Here is a 24,960-nt window from a genome sequence, read left to right as displayed (position 1 = left end):
AAAACATAGAAAGAACACTCTTTGACATAAATCACAGCAAGATCTGTTTTGATCCACCTCCTAGAGTAATGGAAATAAAAACAAAAATAAACAAATGGGACCTAATGAAACTTAAAAGCTTTTGCAAAGCGAAGGAAACTATAAACAAGACGAAAAGATAACCCTCAGAATGGGAGAAAATATTTGCAAACGAATCAACGGACAAAGGGTTAATCTCCAAATTATATAAACAGCTCATGCAGCTCAATAGTAAAAAAACAAACAACCGAATCAAAAAATGGGCAGAAGACCTAAATGGACATTTCTCCAAAGAAGACATACAGATGACCAAGAAGCACATGAAAAGCTGCTCAACATCACTAATTATTCGAGAAATGCAAATCAAAACTACATTGAGGTATCACCTCACACCAGTTAGAATGGGCATCATCAGAAAATCTACAAACAACAAATGCTGGAGAGGGTGTGGAAGAAAGGGGGAACCTAGAAAAATGGTACAGATGAACTGGTTTTCAGGGCAGAAATAGAGACACAGATGTAGAGAACAAATGTATGGACACCAAGGGGGGAAAGTGTTGATGTCATGAGTTGGGAGATTGGGATTAACATATATACACTAACATGTATAAAATGGATAACTAATAAGAACCTGCTGTATAAAAAAATAAGTTAAATAAAATACAAAAATTATTAAAAAAATGAAATTAGCCATTTATAGGCTACATAACTTCTAAAGCATTAGGTTAACATAAAACAAAGAGGACTTAGTCCAACAAATGCCAGGAAAGTGACAAAAAGTAAACAATAAAAAACAGGGTAAATAGAAAACAGAAAACAATTTGGCAGGAACATATCAGTACAGTCTGAACATACCAGTACACAATAAATTTGAGTGAGATATATTCATTTTTTAAACAGGTTTCACAGGTTTTTTAAAAATCAGCTATATGTTTGCTATTTATGAGAGACTCAAACTAGAACAACACAAGAAGTTGAAAGTCAAAGAAGAGAAACTAATATACCAGATAAATGCAGCAAAAGAAGCAAGGAGGCATATTAATATCAGATATTCAAATCAGATAAAGTAGAATTCAGATTTAAGCATTAAAAGGGTTAAAAGGAGTATTTTTGTGTGTGGCTTTTTTTTACATCTTTATTAGATTATAATTGCTTTACAATGTTGTGTTAGTTTCTGCTGTACAACACAGTGAATCAGCTATATGTATACCTGTATCCCCTCCCTCTTGGGCCTCCCTTCCACCCTCCCCATCTCACCCCTCTAGGTTGTCACAAAGCACCTAGCTGATCTCGCTGTGCTATACAGCAGCTTCCCACTAACTAACTATTTTACACATAGTAGTGTATATATGTCAGTGCTACTCTCTCAATTCGTCCCACCCTCCCCTTCCTTACCCCACTGTGTCCACAAGTCTGTTCTCTACATCTCTGTCACTATTCCTGCCTTGCCACTAGGTTCATCAGTACCATTTTTCTAGATTCCATATACATGCATTAATATACGGTGTTTGTTTTTTTCTTTCTGACTTACTTCACTCTGTATGACAGACTCTATGTCCATGCACCTCACCCCAAATGACTCAATTTCCTATGCAACAGTATATGAAGAACACTTTGCACAATGCATGACATATAATAAGCAATCAAAAGACTTAAAAATTGGTTGTTATTCCAACTATGCTTACTATCGGTAATGGGATATGACCAAAGTGGTACTCAAAGAAAAATTATATTCATAGTAACTAATAAGATATGAAAGAAACACAAAGTTGAATAGTCCAATGAAACCTACATTGGATTCTCTAAATAAACCAATGAAATGTCATTTTAAAAAAGACATTATTAGTTAAAATGATAATTGGATATATTTTAAAACCATGGAAGTGCTAAAGTGGATCAGAGTAAACTTGTTGCAAGCTGTTAAAAGACTTCTTACTTGTTCTGGTTTGCTTTTGATGTGGGTTCTAAAATTGCTTTCTATTTACACAGATTGTTTTCTGTTTTGAAACATAGACAGTAACTTTTCAAATAATAAAAAAAATAAGTTCATATGATTATTAGGTATGCTAAAATTGTTCTGGAATTCCTTCATAGAAATTTTAAACCCTTCTTTAATTTGCAGCATGTGTACATCTTTGCTTTTGGCACTGCCATTCTTGAGTTGGTTAATAACCCCTTCCCCTCTCCAAACCAACTGTCCATGTGCGCATCCAGAATACAGCAACTCACTCCCTCTTCAAGAGAGGACGCTCCTTACTGAAGTCACAGAAAGAAGAGAATGAAATCTGAATCCTCCCCAAGTGATTTAATTCCTCACAGCTTGGCATAACACTAGCCCGTGATAGGATTTTTCTGTAGAAGGCTTTAGAGGAGGCTGCTGGCACTGAAATGTTCAGATGCCCACTTCTTCAGCATGTTTCATTTTCTGTAGTCTTTCCTCAGTAGTTCATCTGCTCCACACTGACCACAAGGCAGTCCTGAATACGTAGGAGTTTATACGAAGGAAAAGCAGAACTCTGACACCTCACAAAACATAGCTCAGGGTTATCTAGAGCATATTCAGGAGCATTAGGAAATTGAGAATTTAATTCCTCAGCCCCATAAAGTATGCTAAGTCGTATAATTATTTAGCTTTGTGTTTTGAAACATGACAAGGAAATAATGACTAGTTTGGCATATATGTAATAAAATATGTGACACATTTATAAAGAGTTAATAGTAACCTGGAAAATGTGTATATTACTAATGTAAATGAAAAAGGGCAAAATACAAAACCATCTGTATAATATTATCATGACCGCTTGGAAATATACATATAAAATATTAGAAATAAATATAGTAAAATATAAATTGTTCTTGTCTCTGGGGTAGTATGGTTATGGGTGATTTTTTTCTTCTTCTCTTTCTATTTTCCAATTTTCCAATAATGAGAATATTGCTATCATACTAGAAAACAAATAGATGGAATACCCAGAATTCTCCCACATACCAGCAAGACATAGAAAAGATGCCAGAGGGCAAACAGGACTTATCAACTGGTCAGAGAGATTAGTCTCTGGACTGCTGACCTGACTATTTCCAGTTCTCTCCAACCTCCAGTACTAACAATCCTGCTCTGCTACTATCACACCCTATTAACTGCTTTATAAATTTGTTCTAAAGAAGCTCTTTCAAGAAATATATTTTAAAACAGCTCATCTAAGATTATAGAAAAAAAAATTTGAGCACAGATAATGTTTTCCTCAGGTCAGCCATGACTTAGTCTCTGACAGGTGATTTACTATAAAGAGACCAAAATACAAGTACTGGTTATGTTTTTTAATGGCATTGCTTAGAAAAGAGGGTCAGTCCTGAAACTGACTCAAAATGTCTTTCTTAAATTTCAATGCTATCCACTGGAATAAAACCAAGAAAAAAGCAATATAAACTCAATAAAACAAATTTATATTGGCTTCCTTGTTCTGGGGAGATAGTTCCAAAGAATGTTACATACACCTTGAAAACCAAAACTGCATATACACCAACAAGAACAATCTCCATTATAGCCCCTTCACTGTCAGTTGATGCTTATATTAAAAATTGGCTGGGCTTCCCTGGTGGCGCAGTGGTGGAGAGTCCGCCTGCCGATGCAGGGGACACGGGTTCGTGCCGCAGTCCGGGAAGATCCCACATGCCGCGGAGCGGCTGGGCCCGTGAGCCATGGCCGCTGGGCCTGCGCGTCCGGAGCCTGTGCTCCGCAACGGGAGAGGCCACAACGGTCAGAGGCCCGCGTACCAAAAAATATATATATACATTGGCTGGGCTTCCCTGGTGGCACAGTGATTGAGAGTCCGCCTGCCGATGCAGGGGACTCGGGTTCGCTTTAAAATTACATAGAACTCTTCAGAACAGTTTGAGCATCTTTTTGCTATTTTCTACAGATTCTTCCCTCTATCCTACCCAGAAGAATTATGTTACCTCTGGCATTTTATTTAAGCTTATAATTCAGGGTAAGTGAATTTAAGATAGACTGACAGACTGAGTTAACACTGTATTAAGTGGATCTTTTTTTTTTACAGGCATGTTCATTATTATTAAAGTTAAACCCACTTGACCATTTAGATGACATAAGTAATAAATTTAAGCACCCCGATAGATTTGTAGCCAAAATCTTAAACTGTACAAAAAACCCACGGATACAAAGTACAGTTTTTCTTTCAGCTAAGTATCCCCTTGCTTAAATTGTTTAAGCAATTACCCTTTGCATATTGTACTACAACTTTGTCTAAGATTGCTGCTCTGCTAATTCTAGTGTGAAAAAAATAAAAATACCCATTGTAATTTAGAAGTTCATTTGAATTGCCGCTTTCACTTTTTTTAAAACAAAAATAGTACTACATTTTACAGGGGGAGAAAAGGAAACTAACATTTATTGAAACTGTAATATGCCAGGCAATACATCATTTTCTCTAAACATCCTCAGTCTAGGTCATATTTCTGTCTTATTGGTGAGAAAGCTGAGTGCTTTCTACCATTCTGAAGCCAATATTCTTTATTAATGTTATTCCAGCAAGAGTGTAAATAAATACAATGCATGTAATAAAAACCTAAAGCAAAATTGAATTTGAATGAAATATAGGGGAACCGATTGAAGAATTTTTGAAATGCAGTGCATGCAGGAAAGCCTTCAAATAGAGCTTATCCTTTACCTTCACCTAAGCTGTCATGCTGGAGGAAAAACCTATAAATGCAATGAAGGTGGAGAAGCCTTTAGTCAAAATGACCTCACAGGGCTCATGCTAGAGATAAACCTCATGAATATAAAGGAATGTGGAGGGTCTTTTCCTATGGCACATCCCGTATTAAATATCAGAGAATTCATCCCAAATAGAGACCTTATGATGTAATGAACTTATTCAACCTCAGAGAATATCTAATAGAAAAAAAACCTTATGAATTTGGTAAATGTAGGATTTTTTTTTTTAATTTTATTTATTTATTTATTTTTGGCTGCGTTGGGTCTTCATTGCTGCGCGAGGGCTTTTCTCTAGTTGCGGCAAGCGGGGGCTACTCTTCATTGCGGTGCATGGGCTTCTCATTGCGGTACGGGCTCTAGGCACATGGGCTTCGGTAGTTGTGGCATGTGGGCTCAGAAGTTGTCGCTCGCGGGCTCTAGAGCGCAGTGTCAGTAGTTGTGGCGCACGGGCTTAGTTGCTCCGCGGCATGTGGGATCTTCCCGGACCAGGGCTCGAACCCGTGTCCCCTGCACTGGCAGGCAGATTCTTAACCACTGCGCCACCAGGGAAGCCCAATGTAGGATCTTATAGCCAGGCTCTATTCTATATCTTAGTTCAAACCTCAAGTCACCAACTTTAGGTGGTTTAATATATTCTGGGAAATATAATAAAAAAAAATTTTCATAGATAATGTGAAATGTTCCACTCCCCTTTAGAGCCTTTTATGCCAATATTTGTAGGAAAAAAAGTGATTACAAATGTAAGACCTCTATTTCCTATGTTCATATTCTTAGTAATTTCATCAACCTATGATGAGATAATTTAAGTTTTCATTCTGAATTATAAATTAAATACCTTTCTTTTTTCGGAAAATGATTTTCCTTTTGCAAAAAAAAAAAAAATGTGTAAAGTAAAAATTAAAGTCCTCCAATGCTAATCCCACTCCACACTGTTGAAATGTAGGCATATATTCTGGCATATATAATTCAGAAATTTTGCTGGCTATACAAAAAAACCCACTAGAGTCACATTTTCCTTACTATACTCAACTTGATTTTCTATTTTATTTTATTTTTTTATAAATTTATTTATTTTTGACTGTGTTGTATCGTCGTTGCTGCACGCGGGCTTTCTCTAGTTGTGGCGAGCGGGGGCTACTCTTTGTTGCGGTGTGCAGGCTTCTCATTGCGTTGGCTTCTCTTGCTGTGGAGCACGGGCTCTAGGCACGCGGGCTTCAGTAGTTGTGGCCCGCGGGCTCTAGAGCGCAGGCTCAGTAGTTGTGGTGCACGGGCTTAGTTGCTCCGCAGTATGTGGGATCTTCGCGAACCAGGGCTCGAACCTGTGTCCCCCGCATTGGCAGGCGGATTCTTAACCACTGCGCCACCAGAGAAGTCCCACAGCTTGTTTTTTTAAAACTTAACAATGTATTATGAATGTCTCTTCCAGTCAGTAAATATATATCATTATTTCAGAAAGGCACTATACCAGTTTATCTAACTAAACCTCTATTGATAGACAAAGAATATTATAATAAAATTTTTGTATACTTGTTAAAGTATTTCTGAAAGAGAAATTCCTAAAAGAAAATTAGAGAATCAGACATGTATGTGTACGTATACATATATATGTATGCATGTAATTTCATTTTGATAGTTATTGCCAGATTGCCCTTCAAAGAATATGCATCATTCTTTTTTTAAGCTTGTGAAGAAAATATTCTTAATTTCAGCTTTATTGAGATACAATTGACATATAAAGTTGTAAGATATTTAAAGTGTACATTGTGGTGATTTGATATACATACACATTGTAAAAGGAGACACTCCATCTAGTTAACTAACATATCCATCACCTCACATATTTATCTGTTTTTGTGTTTTTGTTTGGGTTTTTTTTTTTTGGTGAGAACATTTAAGTTTTACTCTCTCATATCATTCTTTTTTAAAAATTTTTATTGGAGTATAGTTGATTTACAATGTTGTGTTAGTTTCAGGTGTACAGCAAAGTAAATCGGTTATACATATACTCTCATATCATTCTTAAAACTATGAAAGTATAAGCTAATTAAAACATAATTAATTTTATTGTCAAAGATTCCAAAGCAGCTGATAGGGAGGATCATCAGCTTTCCAGCTAAGAAACTTCTTTAAATTATTTTTGCTTACAAAAAGAGCTCTCTTTTTGACACAGAAAGTAGAAGGACATACTTTAAAATATAAATTAAATATTATTGTGACCTTGCTACCTCTAAGGAACAAAGTTGCCTTAAGGCATTTTATTGATTATTAAACTTTTTTTGTGTGTTCCAACTTCGCCCCACTCTATTATAAATAATAGATACCAATGTATTTATAATAAATAATGTAAGGGATCTTTTTTTAGAATTAGCCATCAAAGATAAATATAAATTGCTATGTTGCAGAGAGTTCTCCCCTCTAGCAGACATTCCTTCAAATGCAGTTCACAAAGAACCACATTTCCTTGGAGAAAACATAATTTAAACCATAGAAAAGTAACACTCCTTTTCAGGGAAATTGTGGTGCCATCCAAGATATTGCCAAAACTATAGAGCCCTTTAAATACCACTGCTGGCCTCAAAGGTTTGGTCGTTAAATAATTTTACTTCATGTAATTATTATATTAAGAGAGAGTTAGAGACCATGACATTTTTGTAATTGGAGAAGACCACAACTTTGCCACCTTACAGAGAGGGATTCTGAAGTCCAGGCAGATGAAAGGGCATCTCTGAGGTCCCTCAGTAGTTGATGCAGCTCTGGGATCCCCTCAAGGATACTTTGCCTCCAACTAAGCTCGAGCCAGTGTTTATACAAATTCACGAAGAATGAGCTTGTGCTACAAGAAGCTCCTACTGAATTTTTAATAAATGCAAGATAATTTATTTAAAGCAATGAGACTTCTACAAAATGATTTTCAGATTTCTCTCTGCTTTTTTCTCTTCAGAGCCAACTAAACTTTCCATTTCCTTTGATTTTAAATATTTGGGTTTCTAAAGAAAATAACCTCACTTTTGTTATCTTCCAACAGTTACAGTGGGATAAATAAAGACTGGAGTAAAATTGAATATGTTGGACTTTAAAATAAAGATTAAAAAGAAATGTATAGCCTGGATCATATCTCATCTAGCCCTCTCTGTGGTAGAAGTCAATGAAAATAATTCCTTTAGATTAATCTAAAAGAGTTAATCATTTACAACTAATAAGAGAAAAAGACTACTAATCTCATTTCTCACTTGAATAAAACGTTCTTTCAGTCCATGACAATCTGATCTTTTCCAATTTAATTTTTCATTTTAAAAATACCCTCAAGCAGATGGAAAAGGAGTCATCATATGCATCATTTATAACCTTAACTTGCTTTATGGAGCAGTAGGCTGAGTGGCTTTATTGGGATAAATGGAGCAGGTGAAAGACCAATGAACCAGGGTGAAATTTTCTTGTATGAGTCGAGAGAGGTTCCTGGTATTTTCAGTGGTCCAACACTATTAAGAGCTGCTTCTCCTTGAATAGCTGATTCACTTCATTGTACAGCAGAAACTAACACAACATTGTAAAGCAATTTTACTCCAATTAAAGAAAAAAGAAAAGAAATGATAAATCTCAAAGACTGTAACACAAGGAGAGAATCTGCAATAAAAAGTTTTTTGTTTTTTTTTTTTACAACTTTATTGGAGTATAATTGCTTTACAATGGTGTGTTAGTTTCTGCTTTATAACAAAGTGAATCAGTTATACATATACATATGTTCCCAAATCTCTTCCCTCTTGCGTCTCCCTCCCTCCCACCCTCCCTATCCCACCCCTCTAGGTGGTCACAAAGCACCGAGCTGATCTCCCTGTGCTGTGCGGCTGCTTCCCACTAGCTATCTGTTTTACGTTTGGTAGTGTATATATGTCCATGCCACTCTCACTTTGTCACAGCTTACCCTTCCCCCTCCCCATATCCTCAAGTCCATCCTCTAGTAGGTTTGTGTCTTTATTCCCGTCTTACCCCTGGGTTCTTCATGACATTTTTTTTTCTTAGATTCCATATATATGTGTTAGCATACGGTATTTGTCTTTCTCTTTCTGACTTACTTCACTCTGTATGACAGACTCTAGGTCCATCCATCTCACTACAAATAATTCAATTTCGTTTCTTTTTCTTTTTATGGCTGAGTAATATTCCATTGTATGTGTGTGCCACAATGTGAATTGGTACAGCCACTATGTAGAACAGTATGGAGGTTCCTTAAAAATCTACAAATAGAACTATCATATGACCCAGCAATCCCACTACTGGGCATATACCCTGAGAAAACCATAATTCAAAAAGAGTCATGTACCACAATGTTCACTGCAGCTCTATTTACAATAGCCAGGAGATGGAAGCAACCTGTGTCCATCATCGGATGAATGGATAAAGAAGATGTGGCAATAAAAAGTTTTTTAAAAGGAGAAAAAGAAAAAGAGCTGCTTCTCCTTGAATGATTGATAATGATCTTTTAAAAGACAAAAAATTAAGCATTTCCTAAACATCTTGGTCTCAAACGGTTCAACATAATTGTCCTGGCACAGAGTCCTCTTTAGAACTGTAACTAGTAAAATAACAGTGAACTAAGAAACAGAAGATCTCAATTTAAAACCAAACAGGCAGTTGGCCTTAGGCAAGCCACTTACCTCTGTGTGTCCCAGTTTCCTCTGTCTGTAAGCAAGTTAGTTGTGTGAAAAGCGGTGGCCAGATTAGACATGAGCAGAGATAAATACTAAGGAGATATAAGAGTTTTTATATATTAGATATTTTTATTTTCCTACATATTCAAATACCTATTTGACAGTTTAAATCCTATCCCCTTTTTGAAAACTTGCTAGATTCTTGCCAGCTTGTATGACTTTTCATCCTATAACTATTTTTTAATGTGCAAAACAGCATACAAGTATTTATGTATTATGGCACTATCTTTTATGATTTCCTTTTTCCTTAGTTCAAATTTGATTCCCCACCTCAACTGTAAGTGCTTTGAGAATAAAGGCTATCATGTAGTAGACGCACTATACATAGTATTGATTAAACTTATCCTCTACAGAAAAACTGTAATTGTGAATGGAATGTGTTTTAAACTTTGTTCATTACCCAAGATCTGTAGTACCCCATCTTATTTTTTTTAATTTTTAAATTTTTTGCTGCATTGGGTGTTCATTGATGCTCAGGCTTTCTCTAGTTGCGGGAAGCGGGGGCAATTCTTCGTTGCAGTGCATGGGCCTTTCATTGCGGTGGCTTCTCTTATTGTGGAGCACGGGCTCTAGGCATACGGGCTTCAGTAGTTGTGGCACACGGGCTCAGTATTTTGGCTCGTGGGCTCTAGAGCGCAGGCTCAGTAGTTGCAGTTCACAGGCTTAGTTGCTCCGCGGCATGTGGGATCTTCCTGGACCAGGGATCAAACCCATGTCCCCTGCATTGGCAGGTGGATTCTGAACCACAACACCACCAGGGAAGTCCCTGTAGTACCACATCTTTATTTCAGAATTATTCATTACTAAGTATATGTTCCTCATTAAAAATAAAATGTTATACTCTATAAAGTTTTGACTTACTATTTTAACTCTTAGTGATTGTCATTTTTTAAAGGTGGGACATCTTGGGAGCTGTCATTGGTACAGAATGTGGAACAATAGAATCAGGTTTATCAATGGTCTTCCTCAAAGATGGAGAGAGGAAAATATGCACTCCTTACCTGGACACAACTGGTTACGGGAACCTGAGGTTCTACTTTGTTATGGGTAGGTACATTTTCAACAAATTTTATTGACCTAGGGCAAATTCTAGATGAGCACCTATTCCTGAGGAAGTAAGATTGTTTGTTGTCTACAATATAAAATTAAAATTCATGAACTATGAGTTCTACTGGTTGAGCAAAAGTCTGTGGTGCTCACACCTGCCTCACACCAGCCTTGCTGGAACCATCCTGTGCAAGAGCTAGTCTTGGTCTTGCGTGACTAGCCCTAAAGACAAAATGCCTTTAGACCTTCCTTCCACCCTTCCTGCAATGGTCATAGCTGAAAAGACAATGAGAGAGAAGCTAAGAACAAAGTAACTCCTTTGTCCAAAGCCTCTAGCCTCCCCAAAATACAATCATCAAGGTGAATCATTTGTTTTCATGGATATCTCATCATTGCATAACTCTTTTGTTGTGGGAAGCTAAGAAAGAAACAGATTTATTATACTTTTTAATGCTTTAATACTATTCTCTACTTTCTAATATGTTGGCAAACACATAAAGGAAAAAAGTGCTTATGTTATTTTTCTTCAGATGACTGCAGAGCAAATAAATAGTTAAAAGTTTAGAAAAATACCCAAGGAGGAATTAGGGAGTTGAAATGGGCATCCTCTGAAATTTATCATTTTCATCAGCAAGAGCCACAGTTACATACTCTCACTGGATGTCATTCCAGAAATGTGAGTAGGTGTCACATGCCTTTTTTTGTTAAATGACTGGAAAAGCACAGGCAACACCTGGAAGTGAAACAGGAAATAAACATTGTCCACCTTTGACCTTACTAGCAAAGATGTCAATTCATCAGGACAAACAGACCTTCCAAGTCTAGGCTTCTGCAGTGGCTATTATTTCTCTCACATTCCTCACCTCCTACAGCTCAGAGTGGCAAAGCAAACTTCAGATTGTATCATGCTCTCAAATATATTGCCTGTGTGATGCTACCTCATTTTCAATAATGATCTGTTTGGTAACAGGGAAGTTGTGGATATAAAGTATAATAATGTAATCTTCCTGCCATAAGGATATCCTCACCTTAACTCTGAAATGAGTTGTATATTTAAAGACCCAGACCTCAATTCCTTTAAATAATTAGAATTCAAACTGGCTCTCATTTTATTAAGAGTGATTCCTGGGAAACTTTAAGAACTGCCCTCACCCCCTGGCAAGTTGTAATAAACATTTAATATGCCCGTCTAATTTAAGTATTTTCCCTTTTTTTCATTTTACACAAAATGTATTTGAATTCTTCATTTTTTAGTAGTAAATTATGGTGAATCAAACCATTTGATGCCTTTGTATAAGAGATTGTCATCTCTATATAAGAGATTAAGTCATCTTTGATTCTTTCTAGAACAAAGCAGTTTATTAATGAATCAATTAAAATTATATTGACTCTGAGGAAAACATTCACTTGAATAGACCCAAAGTACCTTATCCCAAATAAAAGCATCTCCATTCGATTAAAAAAATTGAGTTCCTATTGAATGTAGAGCCCTGAGCTAGCATATATAGAGACTACAACTGGGGAAAATAATGATACCTAAATCACAGAGTTGCTGATCATTGAGTTAATACATGCAAAACCTTCAAAATGGTGTCTAATAAATACTTAAGACTCAATATATCTTTGTTTTTTTATGTATAAAAATTACTTAAGAGCCCTTGCCCACAGGTAACACTTAACTTTAAAAGAGATTGCAGTTGGGCTGTAATGGAATGAAAATGTTATGGAAGTGCAGAGGAAACTCTGGGTATTGTAGTGGAGGGATTAGGGTAGAGTTTCACGAAGGAAATGGTATTTGAACTGGCCTTGAAGTTTCAAGCTAAGCCAGCATTTTGAGAAAAAGCACAAGTATAAAGGTATATGACATGTTTGGGGCTGGGTGATTTTCCCAGTATAGTTGAAAGGAAAGACATAATCTGGAACTAGAAAAGTGAACTGAAGCCAGAGTAGTGAGTGACTTTCTTTAACATCATAATGAGGAATTTGGATTCTCTTACTCTAGGCAACATGGAGCCATCAGATGATTTCTGTCAGTTCTATAATATAGTCTCATCTTTGCTTTAGAAAGATAATTCTGGCATAGTGTGAAGGAAAGACTGAAATAATCAGAAATTAGAGGATAGGAGACCAGGTAGGATAGGTTGACAGATTTAGTGAGTGGCGGGGGAGACTTATTTAAATTTAAATTTCAGATAAACAGCGAATAATTTTTTGTGTAAGTATTGGTCATGCAATGTATTTTAGCTGGCAACCCTAAGTTAGGGAAGCTATTGCGCTGGTCCAAGCAACAAAGGAATTACGGCAATGATGGTGGCAATAATGTGCAGGAGGGGACAGTGATAGAACAACTGGAGAAGGAACCAACTGAAGTTCACACCCAATTGACTGGGGACTATGAGAACAGTCTTGAGAGGACACATTTCTCTCCTGGGTGTTTGGAAGAATGGTGCCATTTCCCAAAATAGGAAATGTCAAAAATAAGTATGATCACAATAAAGAGAAAGTGTGCAGTAGAGGATTTTGATATTAGATTTGTTGAGGTTGAGGGTTCTGAAAGGCCATATGAAGGCAGAAATTCTACTCAGGGGCTGAATCGGATTTGAAAGTTGTCAGCATACAGGTGATAACCGGAGCCACTAAAGTTGCTGTGTTCTCCCAAGCAGGAGACAGAGTAAGCAAAGGACATGAAAACTCCTTAAGGAGAACCCTCACCTAAGTATAGGTAGAAGGAAAAGGAGTAGACAAAGGATGCTGAGAAAGGGCATAAGGAAATGCAGGAGGAGGACGTGGTTCTGTGCTAAAGAGGGAAAGGAAGAGAGTGGTTCAGGGGTGGGATGACAGGGAGGTGATCAGCAGTGTAGGAAGGCCACAGAGACAGAGGTCAACCAGGACAGGGCTGAGAGCCCACCCGTGACTCCCCATGGTGTGGTGCCTGGGAAGCCAAAGAGCATGGAGCTAAAAGAAATGGAGACGTGGCACTGACTGAGAACTGCTCTTTCAGGAAGTTCACCAGTAAACACAAGGAAAGAAATAGGGTCTGACCTTGAGGAGAAAGCAGAATCCAGCAAAGGTGTTTTTAGGCTAGGCTAGGTTAGGCTAGGCTAGGCTAGGACAGGATGACAGTAGGATAAGGTAGGATAAGACTGGATTCTACAGAAAAGACTTCAAAACTTTGGTAGCTGATAGAAAAGAAAACAATAGGAGAAGAGATTTAAGATATGATAGACAGTTTGTAAGTAACCCCTCACTAAATATGGTGCCTTAGGAAAATCAGTGACTGATTGTTAATCTAGACCAGATCACACTCCTTTCTTCTTAGGCACTGCCTACTTGTCCTTCATGGTTTCATCCTTTGGTTCATATCAGTCTGCTGTGACTACCGTTTCTGGAAAATTTGCTCAACTTTCAAAGTTTGGTTCAAGTTCTATTTCCTTCATTCACACATTTTCATTTATACAACACAAATTATTTGAGGCCTAGTATCCAGCACTGTTCTTAGAGCCAGAATGCCGTGAACATGACAAAAATAACGTAATATACATCATTCATTTGGGTTTTTTGGTTTGTTTTCTTTATTATTCCTTCAACAGATATTTACTTAGCATCTCCTATATACCCAGCTCTTTTAGCCTACACTTGTCTCTCTTTTCTCTGAATTTTGACTGCAGTTATGGCAGCACAACAGTTTACTGCTAGTCATCATTCTTTCATGTATATTAGACATGTGTATTAGTTACTTGCTAAATTACAAACTTTTTGAGGTCAGAGCTTATCTCCCCTTTAGGCCCAATGTCCTGCACATAATCAATTAAAACAAAATCACTTTCTTAATATAAATGTCTTAAATCTACTTAAAACAGGATTTAAAATACTTTAAAACTAACTGTCCATCTAGTTTCTATTGTAATTTTCTGTACCTTAATTGCTGTACAAAACGCCCTTTGAATCATACCTTTCCACAATACATCAAAGTGAATGAAGCTGAAGAAGAATCCGTGTCTTTCTGTAGGAGCTGCTGTCACTGAAACTTCTCAGAACTGATAAATTGCCCCAAGAGGGATCTTTCAGATAAAGTCTGTCATCATTTTAAGGTCTTGGCTCCTTTTGGACTTTCTTCTTCTGTCATTCTGGGCTGGATGAGCCTCCCACGTGGGTTTCTGTTCTCTCTGAAACTCAGGTGCAGTTCACGAACTGTTCTTGAGAGAGCAGAGAGGATTTACAGGGAACAAATTTTAATGAAATTAGAGAGAATTGATGGTTCAGTTCCTATGTCTCTGGATGTGGTGCTTTAAACCCACACTGCCTGTGACCTTTCACCTTTTTTTGTTCTTTTTTGATGACTTTAATATGGGCTCAATAGTCAATTCTTAAAAGTTACATTTTAAAAAAGAGAATTTAATTTTCATGGAAGTCTTTCCCCCACCTCTCCCCCCTGACCAGACTGTCATTTTGAATGGCTTTACTTGCTATATTTACTATAATCTTAAAGTGTGTAATGAAATGCTAAAAATATGATATCAGTTGTCAAAATCATGAGATTTTTCTTGACAGGTTGCTGCCGTTGAACAATAAACATCTTTTAGGATGAGGTCTACTTTATCCCTATATCTGGCTTCTCTATTCTCAGTTCAGATTACTTAACTCAGTAAATATTTATTATATGCCAAGTTACGTATGTCTGACAGATGTAACATGCCAGATTTCACAAATACCACCATCCAAGTTACTTCTGTTATCATGGTCTTTCTTGTACTGGTCAGGTTCTAGCTTTCTTACTTAACATCACATTTCAGTAATTTCTCCCCAGGATCAGACCCCAGTTATGCAGATCAAGTTTAAGCCAGACACTTGCAATAATTGACACTTTATTTTTTTATACAGGTGGTGAGTCTCAGGCATTATTTATTGATTTTACTAGATTAACTCTTAAAGGGTAACTTTATTCTAGAGTTTTTGAGGTTGCTTTTTTGTCACCCTTAGAGTATTAGCAACAAAAATTGCCTGTAGATAAAAATTAACATTGATGGTGGTTGACTTAAGAACTGGAAGAGAGTTTTTTTGAAAGATAATAATAAAAAGTTAATGTGATAACTTTTGGACCTTAGGGGTAGAATATTTGCCAGGAAATCCATGTACATATTGCCACTCCTGCTATTATGTTTGGTGCTGTTATGAAGGATAATGATGGGTGGGGAGAGGTTTCTGGTTAGACGTGTAGTCCTTTAAAATCCAGGTTAAACAGGCAATTGCTAGAAGCCAGCAGTAATAAGGATTATTGGCCGAATGTGATAGAATAGAGGGTCAAAGGCTAAGACATAACATCAACTCCTGGCTCTTCCAACAACGGGTTAAATTATCTTCAGTTTCAGGTACTTGCTCTGTTATTCAGTTGCATCATCAGGATGATCTTAACTACCTCTCAGTTCTAACTTTATATCATTTCATATGACTATAAAGTAGTGTGATAGGGAGTAAACTACTCTATATACCTTCCAAGAATCAAATGAAGTACCAAAAGTAAAAATGTAAAATGAACTGCATCTAAAATACAAATACCCCAATAAAGATGTTAAAAAAATTTTTTTTCCTAAGTACTAAAAAAAAAAAAAAAATGCAAATACCTAATATGTGCTAAAATATTAAAGATACTACATACAACAGTTTAAGTAACACACTGCTTCAGAAATCCTTGATTCAGTGAGTCACCACAATTTTTTTAAAACCATAATCAATAGGTTCTGAACTTTGGCCATAAAGACCTCAAATATAAGGAAGTAATGGTTTATTAAAAAGCAGAGCACACTTCTTTAATGAGAGTTAAAATATGGACAGGTAGTCACAGTTTGTTGCAGACTATTATTTGAGTAATCTCATTAAGTAAATAGTTACTTTGGCCTTCACAAATGTCAAGTCTTTGATCTTTAGCATGGCCTATCTGAACTATCTTCATAAATTTTTTCTTTGGGTCTGGTTACCTTTGTTTAGGGTCATTCTTAAGTGACATCTGGGTTTCATAATTATTTTTTATCCTGAAATTTAACACTATGTTTTAGATGTTAATGGATGCAAGTTGGTACTAACACTTAAAATTTTTTGTGCAGGAGGGATTTGTGACCCTGGAGAGTCTCATGAAAATGATATCATCCTGTATGCAAAGACCGAAGGAAGAAAAGAGCACATTACACTGGATACCCTTTCCTATTCCTCATATAAGGTACCCATGCCAATCTGTGTGTCAGATGCCCCCACCCCAGTCCAGGTCAAAACCATGAAGACCATGCTAGATGCCATGCTAGAGGATAAATCTCTCTTCTGGCAGCCCAGAAAGTTGCCACATTTCTTTAGAACAGTGACATGGACATTATTTTAGCATTCACTTTTTTTCCTGATATAAACAAAAAGTGAGGTTTTATCAGGAAGAGTGAATTACAGCCCATTAGAGACAATAAGGAGGAGCCCGATACTCTGACAATTATCCTCGTCCCTAAGAAAGCCCTAAAAGTGGCTCTAACTATGCAGCTTCACAGACTTGGCATCAGGCATAGTGAGTATTAATTTAGCATTTGAGGTTTCCTAGGCAGAAGACATTGTAAAAGTACAGATTGTTATTACCTTTGCTTTTTTCTTTGATAATTTGAGCCAGAGATTGAGTCTTTGGAGCCAGAGATTTGCCCTTTGGATTTAGGACAGATGTTGGCTCTGGTTATTTGCAAACATCTTCAGAATTATGTGATGCTTATCATAAGGTATAAAATTATCCTTTTCTAATAGTAGATGTATTTGTGCTGAGAGTACACTCACACATTCATAATTAGTTAGCCTTCCCTCCACGTTGATGGCACCTTCGGGACTTTAAAAATCTTGAACACAGCCAGCCTCTAGCATCTCATAGCTTCAGTTAGGAAGACAGGAGATAAACATCAAGGCTAGAATAGGGAACAACCAAAGAAAGTATCCGGTACACTCCACATGCTACGGTCACCCAAGTTATACCATTTGGGATTTCATAATGGACCACTGTTCCAGCTGTGACTAGGTTGGGTTACACCTGCTCTGGTCAGCTGCATGCCTCAGACCAAATCAATACACCAGTTATCGTGGATTAACTCTTTGCTCTGGCTGTTTCTGCTTAGAGTCCTATTTTCAGAATACCTAGTTTGGCAAAGAATTCATATTATACAATACACTTTAAAAGCAGACTGATGATGAAATGTAAATGTCAAGTTGCTTTTATCTTGTGCTAAGGTAGATAAAATGGATACATATGCTTTGATAACTTTTAAAGACCTTAAACCAGTTTACTTTCAGGTAGAGAGGGCCTGATCAGTCACACACAGGGAGTTCCAGGTGTCTGCAAAGGAGGAATTCTGAGTGACTAAAATGAGTGCCCCATGAGGACAGCATCTTCTACATGAAATAACAAATGGAATATACAGAATATTGCTTGGTGCTTAATCAATGGCAGTTATGTACATAGTAATTGCAAGATTGAATTTAGGAGAATTCACAGACTCCCGTAGGGAAGGTTATGAGTGATTTTGGTTTCCTTTGTTTTGAAGGTTCCATCTTTGGTTTCTGTAGTCATCAATCCTGAACTTCAGACTCCTGCTACCAGATTTTGTCTCAGACAAAAGAACCATCAAGGACATAATAGGAATGTCTGGGCCATAGATTTTTTCCACGTCTTACCTGTTCTCCCTTCTACAATGTCTCACATGATACAGTTTTCCATTAATCTGGGATGTGGAACACAGCAACCTGGGAACAGGTAGGAAGCCGCATTCTGTGCGCCTGTGGACAAATTAACAATGAACACGTGGGCTTGGCTATTAAATCAGAGCAACCTCTCAGTAGGTTTTCAGCTGAATGTTTAATAAAATATCCATTAACAAAATACACACTTTCCCTCAAAGGGAGAAAAAAGTTCTTCAGTTAATATGTAGAGTATGATTAGATAGATTTTGATTAGAAATGGCTTTATTCTAAGAGCTTGGTCTTAGGTATCAGAGGTGTTTGGAGGAGCTGTGGCAGCCATCCATTCCGACAGATTGCTGAGAGAGCAGAAAAAACAACCAAAGAAAAGCTTGACCCCGGTTAGTTAGTGACCGCATAATAATAGGCACGGAAATCAATTAGCACTTCAAGAGCTATGACTTCTCGGTTTCACTTGCTGAAGTGTTGCCCTTGTCCTTTCTAAGGATTTTGTCAGTCTGACATTCACAGGATGAAGCGGCAGTGTGAGACGTGGTAATTGCCTTGCCATCTATCAGATTCAGGAGCACAAACTCAAGTTCCCATTTGCTGTCTTTAAAACATATTTTGTTTCTATAGCAGTAATTTAACTGCTTGCCCTTTGAAAGCTGGTCAGACTTCAGTAGAGGGGAAAACAATCACTTTGGAAACAGCATCTTAAAAATTTTTACAATAGTTCTACAGATGTTTAATGTACCTCTCCAGAGATGAGTCATTTCATTACATTTGTTTTCTTTGCCCCTTTTTTGTTGTGCTTGGTCTGGTGTTATCAGTGTCAGCTTAGAGTTTTCTACCAACCATGGGCGTTCCTGGTCCCTGCTCCACACTGAATGTTTGCCTGAGATCTGTGCTGGACCGCACCTTCCCCACAGCACAATCTACTCCTCGGAAAACTACAGTGGGTGAGTGCATTCTAACGTAGCAAGAGATCTGAATCCATGTTGCAGACTCAAAGTCGATGAGTAAGCCTGAGATTAGTGTTTTTGGCATAACAGGTGAGGAAGCTGCCTTCTCTTTTTCAGCTGATTTAGTAGTGATCTCATTTTTAAAACAGACAGTAACTTTGGTAAATCTGATGCAAGATCACAATTTGTAGAGTCATTCATTCTTTAGGTATTTGGCTTTTATATTTTGTTTTACATAAATTTAAGTTCTATACAGTGACCCTATAGTTACTGCCAAAAGGCTTATTGCCAAAATAATTACTTAAGAAAAGATGCAGCGTAGACAAGTGAAAGAAAGTCAAGCTTTGGAATTGAACCTGGGCTCAAATCCTGGTTCTGCCTGCCATTGATACTTGTGTGATGCTATTTACTCTAACTTTCCACTTCTTTCCACGTAAATTAAGGACAATGATTGACCCCCTTAAGGACTGTTAAGAGGATTAAAGATGACTATGTAAAATACTTGCCACTTTACAGGATAAGCACTAGATAAATAGATCAACAAACTCCACAGGTGAATTTAAAGAGTTCATTACCAAACTTAAGTGCTGTCTCAAGCATACACAGACTAGAACATCAAAAGCATGTAAAATAGATTCAAAAGATGTGAACATGGATGTGAAGCTGTTTTGTGCTAAGAAGCTCTTTTGTGCTAAATTTCTTGCAGGTGGAACCGAATAACGATTCCCCTGCCTAACGCAGCACTAACCCGGGATACCAGAATTTGCTGGAGACAAATGGGACCAATCCTTGGAAATATGTGGGCAATTGATAATGGTTAGTTTATGTCTGTCATAATCACATGCCATTGATGTAGCGTCTTCCTGTGCTTTTGCTCATCAGCACAGACTTAATCACCCTTCTAAGTCATGGTCTCGCGATTCATTAAATGCCCTTTCTTCCCTTTCTCCTTTGCATTCCGTTAGAAGCCCAGGGATGCACAATCAGAAAAAAAGATAGCAGAGTCAGCAATATTAGAGGCTAGCATATTTCAACATACATTATTTTAAAATGCATAAAGTCGTGAAACTCTGACTTGCAGTTGATGACAAGGGATATCCTAACATTTTCCCTGAATGTTTTATACTAAATTAACATACATACCATCCTGCATGTATTAAAATAAGACCCATTCTTCTCTTAGTAACTACCACAACATCTGGAATGCTTCTCCTGTAGATGCAGACACCACACATCAGGAAACATCATCTCTAAAATGAAACTTCTGAAGTGAAACTTTTACCTCTTTTTCAGAAAACAGTATAAAAGGAAAATTTAGAAATACATAAAATATCCTATGTTATCTTTAATTTTTAAGTGAATTGTTGATAAACAATGTTGCATTACACTAAAGCCAATATCGCTTATGACAAGTGCACTTGAGAAAAGATAATATTTAATCTATTGGAGTGCATGACTGTAAATTTCTTATATTTGTTTATTAATAGCCAACTCTTTTAATAATTCTCATTACAGGCAGATTCATAGATTCCCTGTTTTCAGAGAGTATATAAATCTGACTGAAGAGTTATACTACAATGAAGTAGAGGGAAGGAAGGAAGGAAAAAATATCAATACTTAAGCAAATTTAGTAGTATAGCCACTGACTGTGTCCATTTTATAAAGTAGGAAAAGCCTACACTGTTGTTTCATGCTGATTTTCCATCTCTTAATAATATTTTGTTATTTTTGAAAATTTAAAAATTGATACATAATTCAAGAAGTTTTACATTCTTGAAACTCAGGAGTAACTTCAGGCAAGATAATTTGCTGATGAGCCAATGTAAATTTTTTAAACAATCTGTATTCAAAGAAGACCAATAAAAGACCCAGACTTCAAAGACCATATGAGCTGTATGGATATAAACATATGGACACAAACATAGTGTATTTGAAAAAATGTCTAAGGATGAATTTGTTAAAATGGAATTTCTCCATTGGTAGACTATTTTGCATAGTATTTGAATTACTACACCTGTTAATTAGCTCTAGGGAATAAGTATGTGCCTCTGGATTATGGGATATGGATGACATTTTCCTGCTGTAATAGTTTTCAATGGTCCTATAATGAACTTAGATTACTTTAAATAATCATAAAAGAAATTGGAAAATCAGTAATGAAATAAAGCATATAAGGAAACTAAGAGCAGAAATGAAGTCACATAAGCCTGTGAAAAGAAGATCTAAATTTCCTGAAGAAGGCTAATACAGCATGATTCTAAGTCAGAAAGTGTTTGCTATAACATCCTGAGTTCCCAACATCAAGCTTTGAGTAGAATGAGAAAAGATAAAAATACATGGAATAGGCATGGTTAGGAGTGTGGGTCGAATGCAGAACTAGAGGCAGAATCTCTTAAATTCTGATATTATTCTATACGTGAGGCTTTTGCAGAAGCAGAACCTGCCCTCTGGTTTCTTCTAAAGGCAAGAGGAGGACACAGTGTCACTCCTTCCCAAGGGAAATGTGTGTCAACTTGCCAAAGAACCCTTGAAGTCTCCTCCATTTCACTATGGAATTTCAGAATTATATCAAAGAAAACAAACAGAAAAAAACAGATCGATATTGGAAATTATCCTGAAATTCTTAGCACAATGGAAGATCCTAGAGCCCAATATGTTTATTACCACTTGTTAATTTTTTAAACTTGATTGTATCAATGATAATAGTGAAGAAAACTATTTTTTCCACACTCTTAGAAAAACAGAGCCTGTAAATTTACTCATACTGCAAGTCCTCATGACTTCATCATTAGCAGGGAAAGATGACAACACACTTCTTATTTCCAATTTTTTCATTGACTTGAAAAGTCTTATTCTACTGTTGAGTTTTTTTAATGATGGGCACTTTTTGATGTATGACATTGGTACACTATAGGGCAGCCCCGCAGAATGCAATGAACCGCTTACAGGACTTAGAGCAAATCCTACAGCAGCCATAAAATCAAGAGGGCTGGGAAAACAATCCATACACTCTTCCATGTTAAAGAAGGATGAAGCCCCTTTCTGATTCCTCAACACTCGGTGTCCAGTGGAGCCATCAAAGCAGGTGGGGCAGGAAGGTGGCGAAGGATACTTGACTCCAGTGAGATGATGATCATAACCATACGGTGCCAGGTGCCAGGCATGAAACATTTAGTTTATTCTTTTCTCAAGGAGTATTATCCCACTTTAAAGAATAGGGACACCGAGGCTTAGACAGGATAAATCACTTATCCACAGTTTCCCAGGTGAAGCCAAAATTTGAATCCAGGGTTTTTTGACACCTAAAACCTTTTGAACAACTGAGCCTGCTATCTCATCTCTTCCTAAACCAACAGTTTCCTTGAGAAAGAGTTTTTCCATTGGCCTGCTTTGCATCTTATTAGCTCTCATTTCCCTAACAGCTGCACCTGTTAATTGACTTCCAGGGATTAAATGCTTGTAAAAGCATAGACCACAGGAAAGTTTCTTTTAAAAATAAAATTGCTTAACTCTTTTGATGTGATTATAAGACAGAGAAGAAAATGATAATGAATAGTAAATTTGTTTATGCCTGAAATTGAATACGTGAGGTCTCAGTAACCATTGAGTCTCTAATTCCTCATTGGTTTGTCCCACTTTCACACTATTTGGTGTGTTACTGATTGTACTGACTATCAAAAGGTTTAATATCTTTAAATGTATTTGAGTCTGAGTATCTCAGAAGCTACCTTTCGACAGTCAGGGGCCCTTTTCTCAGCATTCCCAAGGTTAGAATTTAGGTTTGTAATATCATTATCAGTCAAGCCCACCATTTAAAAAAAGGTCTGCATTATAGAGAAGACTTTATGCTCAACCACAGATTTTTTTCTTTTTTTTTTTTTTGTGGTATGCGGGCCTCCCTCTGCTGTGGCCTCTCCCGTTGCGGAGCACAGGCTGCAGACGCGCAGGCTCAGCGGCCAGGGCTCACGGGCCCAGCCGCTCCGCGGCATGTGGGATCCTCCCAGACCGGGGCGCGAACCTGGTTCCCCTGCATCGGCAGGCGGACGCGCAACCACTGCGCCACCAGGGAAGCCTCAACCACAGATTTTAACTCCCCACTTCAGGAAGGATGAATTAATGTTTAGAAATACATATAACAATCATCTGCAGTGGTATAGATTTTCCTCAGATGAAAATGAAATTATATTTTTAAATTAAATTATAATCTATTTATTTTTTGATATATCAAGTTGATCCTTTCTAAATTCTTTATTTCCACCTGAAGAATATAAACTTTGTGGAGAGTTCAAAACAGAAGCACTAATATTCTGCCTGAAATCATGTTAGCTGAAGAGACTCCAAATGGCCCTACTTTCTCTGCTATGAAAGATTAAAATCTTGAAAGGATTATTTAAGTTAAAAGAGTTCTGGCAGATTTGTAACTAAGCACTTACCTTGTCAAGCAGCACTCTATATGTCATCTGGATTCCTGTGCACAACATACATACAAGGAATGAGATTTCATCGGTATTGCTTCACAAAATTGTTTCACATGCTGATGGTGTTCTTGGTCGTCTTTCCAGTGATTTTGCCATCTTTCACATGCTCTCTTTTGCCCTGCAGTTTATGTTGGTCCATCGTGTCTCAAATTCTGTTCTGGCAGAGGACAGTGCACTCGACATGGTTGCAAGTAAGCAGTTCTGAGTAATATCTGTACTTCTCTTTTTTGATATGTGCTTTATATACTGAAACCATGGGTCATATTAGTTTGTTTTAATTTCCTTTTTAGGCTTTTAAGGTCTTTGCAAGACTAAAAGTAGCATACTCCAAATGGAATTTAAATGTAATAGAATATTAAATGTATTTTGTAAGTGGAAGTTGCTTAATAAATAAATTTTCTATTAGGCTAAATTGTGAACAAATGTAGCCTACTTTATGTAAATTTGTGAACAAATTTGAATTCTTCATAGTTTGATGGCTGCCTTTTCCATCTTTAGTTTCTTCAATATGGTATTTCCCCATAAACTTGTTCTAGTATTCATGAGTCATATTTTAATTCCTGGCATGCTTTGTAAATGAATTATAAAAGTCAATAATGACCCATAGACCCAATGTTTAAGGAAACTGGAGTGGGCCAAATTAACAGATTTGATAAGAAAATTCATCATCTCTAAATCATCTTCATTATCTCTAACTTCAAATCTTGCTTACTTTTGAAAATCTTTTGAGTCTTCAAAATGATATATAAAGAATTTTATATAATAATGATGTTGAATATGAAGTATGAAATTACACATAAACAGTTTAATATCCAGTCACCATCAGAGCATTGCATTATATTTATTTATAGCAAGAATGGATAGTCATTATGTCATTCCTCTATAATATTTAATTATAAGATATCCTGAGAATTACTGAAACCACAGTCTTTTTTATACAGATAAGTTTTCAACAATGGATCATCTAGTCTCTCTTCTTGTCCTCCAAACAAAAAAGAGTCATTAATTAATTAGCCAGTTAAATAATTAATTAATGGAAAAATCATAAAAGTGCTTTGAACCTGATCATTTAGAAATTATATGTATGAGGCAAGACATTGGTCACCACTGAGATTAGAGTGTCAGATTAACTTTGTTATTTAATTGAAGTATACTTGCTTTACAATATTGTGTTAGTTTCAGGTGTACGTCATAGTGATTTAGTATTTTTGCAGGTTATATTTCTTTATAGCTTATATAGTTCCCTGTGTTATACAGTAAATCTTTGTTGCTTATCTATTTTATATATAGTAGTTTGTATCTGTTAATCCCCTACC

General features: G+C 36.7%; 1 protein-coding gene across 2 annotated transcripts in view; it reads left to right on the top strand.

Annotated features, from left to right (window-relative positions):
* Positions 1–24,960, top strand: part of RELN (reelin) — a 538,742-nt gene that overhangs the window by 346,078 nt on the left and 167,704 nt on the right. For both annotated transcript variants that reach the window (XM_024115956.1, XM_024115957.2), the window contains exons 12-17: positions 10,358–10,509; positions 16,611–16,723; positions 18,069–18,277; positions 19,035–19,163; positions 19,873–19,982; positions 23,769–23,835. In XM_024115956.1, the coding sequence (XP_023971724.1) occupies positions 10,358–10,509; positions 16,611–16,723; positions 18,069–18,277; positions 19,035–19,163; positions 19,873–19,982; positions 23,769–23,835 (780 nt within the window). The remainder of the gene's footprint in view (positions 1–10,357; positions 10,510–16,610; positions 16,724–18,068; positions 18,278–19,034; positions 19,164–19,872; positions 19,983–23,768; positions 23,836–24,960) is intronic.

This window comes from Physeter macrocephalus, chromosome 5 (assembly GCF_002837175.3).
Source record: "Physeter macrocephalus isolate SW-GA chromosome 5, ASM283717v5, whole genome shotgun sequence".
Classification (NCBI taxonomy): domain Eukaryota; kingdom Metazoa; phylum Chordata; class Mammalia; order Artiodactyla; family Physeteridae; genus Physeter; species Physeter macrocephalus.
Note: the sequence above shows the minus strand (reverse complement) of the source record. Positions and strands in the feature narration are given on the sequence as shown.